This window comes from Nicotiana tabacum, chromosome 11 (genome assembly GCF_000715075.1).
Source record: "Nicotiana tabacum cultivar K326 chromosome 11, ASM71507v2, whole genome shotgun sequence".
Taxonomy (NCBI): Eukaryota; Viridiplantae; Streptophyta; class Magnoliopsida; order Solanales; family Solanaceae; genus Nicotiana; species Nicotiana tabacum.
The window spans coordinates 12942098-12950926 of NC_134090.1; the positions used below are offsets into that span (position 1 = coordinate 12942098).

General features: G+C 36.4%; 1 protein-coding gene across 1 annotated transcript; it reads right to left on the reverse strand.

The window, feature by feature from the left end:
• Nucleotides 1-2781: 2781 nt before the first annotated feature.
• On the reverse strand, nt 2782-7922 carry LOC107806893 (putative metallophosphoesterase At3g03305). Its single transcript, XM_016631166.2, has 4 exons — nt 7572-7922; nt 6295-6536; nt 4125-5678; nt 2782-3271 (listed from the first exon to the last, which is right to left on the reverse strand). Exons 1-4 carry the CDS (start codon nt 7825-7827, stop codon nt 3152-3154), a joined length of 2172 nt encoding a protein of 723 aa, XP_016486652.1. The 5' UTR covers nt 7828-7922; the 3' UTR covers nt 2782-3151.
• Nucleotides 7923-8829: the final 907 nt, after the last annotated feature.

An 8829-nucleotide genomic window follows, 5' to 3' on the forward strand; every position in this document is an offset into this window, starting at 1 on the left:
AAGTGAACCGACAAAGATTTCATGTGTATTATTTTGCCAATCATGTGAACATAATCATATTGTCACGACCCAAATCAATGGGCCATGTCGAGTACCCGAGTCCTACATGTCGAACACCCTTAAGCATGCGTCTAACATATAAACATGAATAACATCTGTTGAACTACGAGAATAACATGCGTGAAGGAAAACTGTCTAAAAGACGTATATACATACACGTGCGAAATACGTAGGGCGAGCCGACAATGCTACTATAGACAACTATATATCCAAAACTAGAAGCCGACAAGGCCACATACTACCCAACTATACACGACTATCTACAGACCTCTAACAGAATATACAACTATACAAGGACGGGACTGGGCCCCATCTTACCCATATATGTATACAAACATATCGTACCAAAATTCAAAGCAGCTCCGGATCAAATGGAGCACACCAACTCTCGCTGATCAAGGATCCTGAGAAAGGGGGCTGTCAGCTTGTCTACCTGCACCTACGGGCATGAAATGCAGGACCCGAGAAATAGGGCGTTAGTACGAATAATGTACTGAGTATGTAAGGCATATCAATATATAAAAGACATAGATGAAACATGAAATAAAGAATTCCGTATGCAAGTCTAAATAACTTTGTAAATCCTGAAACATTTATAATGTCATGCACGTGCGTATAAATGTCGTGTCATGCATATGTATAGACGTACATAACATCATCAAGCCTCTGAGGGCATCCCATCATATCATCTCGGCCACTGTGGGCAAAATCATCAACATATACCAGCTGATCAGGTGGTGGTGCGTATATAACGTCGTAACCTTTTCCCATATCCCATATACATATAATATACGCATATATAACACCATCTGGTTATGAGTCAATGTACATGTATAAATGAATGAAATACATAAGAAATACGTTAATAAGATTTTCTCGGAATGTTATAAGATTATTATACCATTCGGATAACTTTATCAACTAAGTATTTTTCTGAGACCCATGAACATAATATAATGATAATTCACATGGGAAATCAAGAACATAGGCATCCTTAGTAATTCTATGAATATAGTCGTTTATGAAAGTTGTGCATTTGCTCGTTTTGTTTGTATTGTATGGATCATGCCAAAAAGAAAGAAGGGATAACCTTAACATACCTGAATCGATTTTCTTGACAATCCCTCTAACCCACGACAATACAAAACACGTAACGACAAGATCAGAATAGAAAAAAATCCGTATGATATTCTTGAGAAAGATTATACCGGACTTCTTTAGAATTGCAGAAATGTCACGTTGCTAAGATGATAAGGCATTTTTGCTTGAATTCTTGTTGAAGATCCGTTTCTTACCAATTGATATAAGCACCTCTCTTTGAATTAGAGAGGTCTTATGCTTTATATGGTGTGGCTCCACATACTAATGACTAAGCCACATAATCTACTTAGGTGTGCCACATCTCAATCATAATTTAAGAGTCCCAATTTTGAAATGGGGGAGCTACCACGTTAAGGCTTATCCAAAGCCTTAATTAAGCCCCCACTAATCCTTAATTAATTTGTTAATTCCCCCATTAGGCAATAATTAATCAATTATTCACATAATTAAGAATTATCTCAAATTACTTAAAATACTACTCATTTAACACACTTTATGGCACTAGTATGATATTAGTCCATAAATACCGGATATTATGGCTTGGATCGTATTATATCCCAAATTGACAACCTTCAATGAAACTCATTTTCTTTGATTCGTTTACCCTTTTAACCTTCACGGCACTTACTTATTGCTTGTTGTAAATGGCATAAATGCTTATAACCTTAAGATAATCTCATCCCGAGTCTACGTCGATTATCTGAAGACGAAACTTTAACGTACGAAATCGCGAGATGTAACACATATAACTAAAAGAACATTTGCAATTCACCATTAAATCGATCTCCATAGTATCTGTTTCATTTACTATATTGCACTCTCAATTGTTTGCATTGTTCTAGCTTTTAGGGAAAGTTTCCAAAGCTAGATTTCATTTATATAAGGAAATAAGTGAAATCCATCTTTCGATTGAGATTCCCACTTATGCTCACTTGTAGGATTATACTGAGTTAGCTGTTATTGTAGATGTTGTTGTCAAGGAAATAAGTGAAAAAAAGGAAGGAGAACACCTAGGATTGTGGTGCAAATGTTGGGATCCTACCAAGGTTTTGGCACCTCTAATGGAATATGGTAAAGAGTGCTTTTTTCCTATCTCAGTGGATTATCTGACATGAATCTAAATTAGTCGGCCATGTTGGCTTCAATATTGGATGGGAAAGAAGAAAAGAGGAAAAGACGACAATGTTTACACTGAATCCGGAGTAGTTGGTCCTGTTGGCTTCGGATACCAGATGGTTAAACTAAACAGAAGAAGAAAAGAGGAAGGGAAAACAAAGCTTACACTCATTCTCATTGGTTCATCTTACTTTGCATGGTATTTATTCTTCTAATGTAAAAGATAGCAGATCATTCATCACACCCCACGAATAAGCTGGACATCATAGCTGCTGAATCTTATTTCAGATTCTAGATTGTGCTTTCAAAGACAGCCCGGTGCACAAGACATCCCGCATTCATGCAGGATCCGGGGAAAGGCCGAGAAGATTAGTGGCTGCTTCCAACAAACACATGCACCTTTTAATAATTTCAAAGGGAAATTTATTGACTTGACTTCTGTTTTTTTGATTGGTGCATTTCAAGATGTGCAATGAATAAAATAGGAAGCTTTAGCCAGCAATCTATTCAACAATCACTTTCTCTTTGTTGCTTGTTAACTTCCTCAATTAGCTCATATGATGTATAATACTTTTACATGGATCTGAAGTTTTACATTGCTGCAACAAGATGCTGCATTTCAACAAAATTGTAACACAGACATAACGACTGAATTCTAGTACCAGCATTTCCATGTCTATAACAAAGCATGTTTAATGCTTCCCACTATTCTATGAACTGGAATTTGAAGCTTTCATATTGCCCCTCATGAGATGCTTTAGATACTAAAGAGAGCTGCAATCTGTTCATGCCTTCTTTACTAATAAGCCGGTGGATGTTTCGCAGGCTTCTGTAGTAAACTTATGGCTTTACATGCAGTTCACTTCCGAAAATTCTACTCAGCTCTGCTGGTTTTGTAGATAGTATAGGCCAAAAAGAGAGGAATCGACATGCTATATATTGGGAAATGGATTAATGGGTTCATTGCATAAGCTTTGATAAGAGCTCTGCAGTTCTGCATCGTAAAAGAACAAAATTAGCAAGAAATGGATTGTTAAAAAGTGAACCACAAAAAGCTACTAGTATTTTGCTTTGTGTATGCTGATCTGAGCAAGGTAAGGCAATGAAAACGAAGAACTGAAAAAAACACATTATCCTGCAACGCTCTAAAGGTATTATTCTGTATGTTTACTGGAAACAAATTGAAACTATTGGCACTTAGTTGGAACAATCAGGAGGCTATGTATTCCACATAAACATAAGTAAGAGGATATCTGACAAAACGTCCTAACATATGCGATGATGGTCAAATAGTTTTCGTTGAAAAAGACATTGGCAGAATGTAAAACTCTGGAAATGGGATATTTTAAACAACCTTTATCCTCTTCTGTTGACCATGTATGTTTAACATAAAATTTAATAACTAAAAGGGCAGCCCAGTATACTAAGCTCCCGCTATGCGCGGAGTCCTGAGAAGGGCCGGACCACAAGGGTCTATTGTATGCAGCCTTACCCTGCATTTCTGCAAGAGGCTATTTCCACGGCTTGAACCCATGAATGAATAAAACTGAATAACTAAACAAGCAGAATATGAAGGATTTTGACCATTCCTCTTATCTTTGTGAAAGTACTTCCCATAATTTGGAAAAGAACTGGAGACCTTATCTGAAGGATGTAAGTGATTTCAAATGAGTTCACTAAAGATAGTGCAGTCTAAGTGAAAGGTAAGGAGCGGAAAAAGAACGTTGGGAACTTGGAACAGAAACAGCTCTCCAGTCTATTAAGTAAAATAAACATATTTTGTGTAAGAAAAAGGCACATTAAATCAGAATAAAGATGGACATCAAATTGAACAGTTGAAAACTTACCAAAAAATGCTTCCAACAAATTGCTGAAGAAATTAACAGGAGTATTTTCCTAATCCACCGCCTATGGAGGAGTGTCAGTGTCTTATTTCTTCCATGAGTAGATGCAGATACCTTATTTGTCACCAAATAATCATCTTCCTTTTTTGCAGAAAGAGCTCGAAGATGATCTTGGAATATTGCCCTCTCAGCCACCAACACCCCAATTACAATTACTGTAGGCAACACAACTAAGTAAAGATGCGGAAGAACAACCACCATTATATCTGGATATCCGTGAAAGTCTAGCTTCGCCCTCTTGTTTAATCTCAGCACCCAACCCCTGTAGGTCATGTATCCCCTTTCTCCTCCTTCGGTGAAAACTTGGCCAGAAAGCCAAGGACATAAAATGAGGTAAAACAAGTAAACAATCATTGAGAGCCATACTAATGGAACATTGTATAGCTCCGATAGAATCCACGCAGCACAACTTACCAGTCCTTTATTACTAATGAAATTCTTGTAAGTATACTGCCTATTAGAAACTAAAGAGATAGCTTTTGGAATGAGAAGGATGGAAAGAATTAACAAATAAAAGGACCATAATATGGGGTAATATAGAGCGTCCCACTGACAACCCATAACCATAAACTCTTTCCAATTCCATGAAAGCCTAGAACGAAGACCACCAACAGAGAATGGCCTTAGTTCAGTCAAAGTTGATCTGCCTCTAATATCAACTGCCTCTATTTGCAATAAAAATCTATCGGGAGATGGATCTTCGAATGCTTTAAAGTTCCAGGGACATGTATAAAGGTCTGCCCTAGATGAAGCATCCCCATTTTTTTTCATAGGAGTCTCCAACACCATAACGAGATTTCCAGGACTTGAGTCGTAGATCCTAGCCACGACTGATACAATCGGCGAAGAAGAAAATACAAGAGCTCTGACACTGTTGAAGTATAAAGGATCCATCTTGCATTTGTGAAACGACCTCTCCAAAGTAAAGCGAGAGTCCAGAGGAAATGTTGGCAATAAAATAACATTCTTAGCTCCCAATCTTAAGTCAACATCAACAAAAGACGTCCACCCTCTATCAATGGCCAATATGCGCATTGCTCGACTTTTTCTCCAGTCACCCATTTCCCACTCCCAGAACTCTTTAAATTCAGTTGCCCCATCTGAACAAGTTTTCAAATTACCCGGATGTGATCCATGTCCATTCAACTGGAAAAAATTGTGAGAGTACAAGGGATGTTGATTTGACTCATGACGCCGCTTTAAATTCTTACCGAACTTTGTATGCAGATGCCCACATAAGTAAGCTGACAAGTTATGCGTCAGAAATGTATCTTTCAGGGTTCTACCAGAATGTGATGCTGCAGAAAATGAAAGTGGGAAATGCCCATAAGCAATCTTGATAACAGATTTTACGGGTTGAGAATCTAGTGCCGAGAGCTCAGAGCTTATATCATCTAATAGTTGATCAGTGGGATGACCAAATAGATTGGTTGGTCCCCGAAGACCTAAAGACATAGAGCTGTCAAATCCAACGAACAGAATACTGCGTTCACCAGTCTGGATCATAAGAGTGAATAGTCATCGTAAGAGGTTGAAGCAGATAGTATGAGATATTAAGTGAAAAAGCTCAAATTACCGCATCATATAGTTTGTGATGTTTAGGTCGATGCTTAGCTGACTGATCTATATGATAGTTCAGTGATAATTCACCTTCATTCTGAAGGCTACGGGTGTCTTAATAATGATGGTGATAACATAATAATAATTACGCTGATAGCGGTTTTATTTGGAGAGATTACATTAATAAGGAGAAAGTTCTAACACACGGAATCAAAAGATTATAAAAAAAAATTGGGTCAAACTTTATAATAGCATTTATGAATTTCTTTGATCGTTAAGATTTTCCTTTATATAATCTTGTGACAGGTACCAAAATAGAATTCATAAAATATTGAATACAGAGATATGCTTATTCCCTACATGGATTTTACACTCTTCCCCGTTGCCAATGTTAAAGAGTTTCCCTCTACCTTGTTCCCTGTTATGGAAATTTCTTAAGCATCTTTTCTACTCATTTGGTTTTCCATTCCAATTAGTTTCACTTGAAAGGTTATTGTAAGCTTGAAAAGTTAAGAAAAATAGTGTGTATCCAACAAAAGAAGCTAACAGATACCTGAATAGTGACACTATTGACCAGTCCACTTCTTTTTAGCTGCCCGTTAATGCTATAATTTGAGTAAAAATCAAATTTCCCCCCAAAGGCAGGTACACCGAAAGCATCATGATTTCCTCGGAGATCATAAAACATGTTCTTCTTCAGTCCACTCCTTTTAATGACATCTTCAAGGACTTTCTGGTATTCCAGCCACTCCTCTTCATCTTGCTTCATTGTTAGTAAATCCTTGCTCTTTCCATCTGGTGACAGTTCAAATTATCAGTGGTATACGAGCAAAGAGCACTGAAACTCCTCATAGTACTTTTACGAAACTTTATTATAACATGATTAGCAATCGACACATTGGAAAGTATTTTAGCGTGGAAATGCATTATATCTACCGACAACTAACAACTCAGTATAATCCCGGAAGTGGGATCTGGGGAGGGTAGTGTGTACGCATACCTTACCCCTACGAGAGGTTTCCAATAGACCCTCAGCTCAAGAAGATGAAAAGAAACAATAGAATAGTAACAACAACGGAGGCCAGAAAAATCTAGCAAGCATCTGAATAATTTACAGGTCATTTTCTGGTCCACAACACAAAGTAAGACGTGAGAACATCAGAGATCTACCTTAAACAGCAGTTCAGAAACTCTAACCAGTGGTCAATCATCTCAATTATGACTTACAAATCAATCAGAACCAAATATAATAATCAAAATATATCTTTTAGGTGCAGAGCTCAACCTAAAATTTATAGAACAACCTGCAGTAACGACAATCTTTACTCTTTTTTTATATACTTTTCAGTCAATTTTTATTCTTCTTTACTTCACATGAATAAATATTCATCCTTTTCCTCCAAGAAACAAAAAGATCACTTTTATAGTTTCCCTTTTCCTCAATTTCTAGGAAAAGCCTCAATCACCATTTTTCTATAATAGTTGGGTCCTGGCCAGCATGCACGCATATCAACTACTTTACCATACAATTGCTAGCTCCCACCAGCACCAGTGCATCATAAATTCTCTTTCTACTTTACATTGATAAAAATTCAATCTTTTCTCCAGAAAAAGGAGCAACTTGTTTTAACATCCACTCCTACCCCCTTACACACCCCCTCCCCCCAAACCCCACCAACCTCAATTTCCAACCCAAAAGTTTCAAGAAACAAAAAGAACAATTTTTTTTGTTAAAAATTGTTTTTTATTTTATTTTATAGAAAACCCATAAATCCCAATATCAAATAAAAGACAATGTAAGATAAAATTGTAAAAAAAAGGGAATAATACCAGTAAGGTCACCAGTGATGAAGACCAAAGAAGGATTGATCATGGAAAGAGCGGGACCCACAATTTTGGAGAAGTTAAGGGCCCTTTCAGGATGATGAACACTGAAATGAAGATCAGATAATTGAACCACCCATGCTACATCTTTTGGTCCTCCTTTCAATTCTATTACCTCTCTTTCTTTATTCAAAGATTCAGCTGAACTAAAATGCAATGTGAACAAGAAAAAGAAGAAAATGAATGGATTCTTAATACCCATTTCACCTGACCTTTTTGTTTCTTCTTCTTCTTCTTCTTCTTGCTCTCAGGTGAAAAGAGATCGAGGAGTGGAGAGAGAAAGGGGTCGGGTCGGATCCGGTTTCAAGTACAAATACACGGCTGAAATTTAAAAATAGGCAAATTTACAAGTGTTAACTGAAAAATAGTCACAATTTAAAAAATAATACAAATTTAGCCACTTTTCATGTTAAGATAAATTTGAACGAAAATACTATTCAAAATTCAAAAAATATTCTAGCATAATATACTGGAGTTTGAATTTTTTACATGTAAACTTCCAGCATAATATACTGGAGTTCTAGCATAATATATTAGTCCAGATTCATACGCAGGTGCTCTAATCTCTAGTATATTATGCTGTAACTTCCCGTGTGTTGGAGGTCCAGCATAATGTGCTGAAAGTTCATACACATGTGCACCAATCTTTAGTATATTACGTTGGAACTTTCCATATTGCAACAAAATAATGGTTATTTTTAATGACTTTGCAAACACTGTCTATTTTTCAATTACCAGTCCGAAAATTGGTTAGCCCGTACTATTTTCACCAACAACAGAGATGAAGGTGAAAATAACACCAGGTAACCACTTTTAAGCATCTCGTTTAGCATATATACATGGTTTATAATGTATTTATAGATTAGCTAATTCGCTCAAATTTCAGAATACAATGTCTTGAAATTTAAACCTCAAAGTTCAAACTCAAGACATCATGTCCTAAAGTTCGAAAATTATGTCCAGAAATTCTAGTCTTATGTCATGAATTTTGAATTAGCAGTTTAGAAATTTATGATACATAGTCCTGAATTCAAATTAGCAACTCAAAAAATCGGGACACTAAGTCATGAATTTCAAATTAGGAGTTCAAAAATTTAGAATGATTAGACCTGAAATTTGAACAAATTGATTAATCTTTAAATACATTATAAATTATGGAGTTCTTGTACAATCACCTGTGTATGAACTTCATGTAAACAACCAA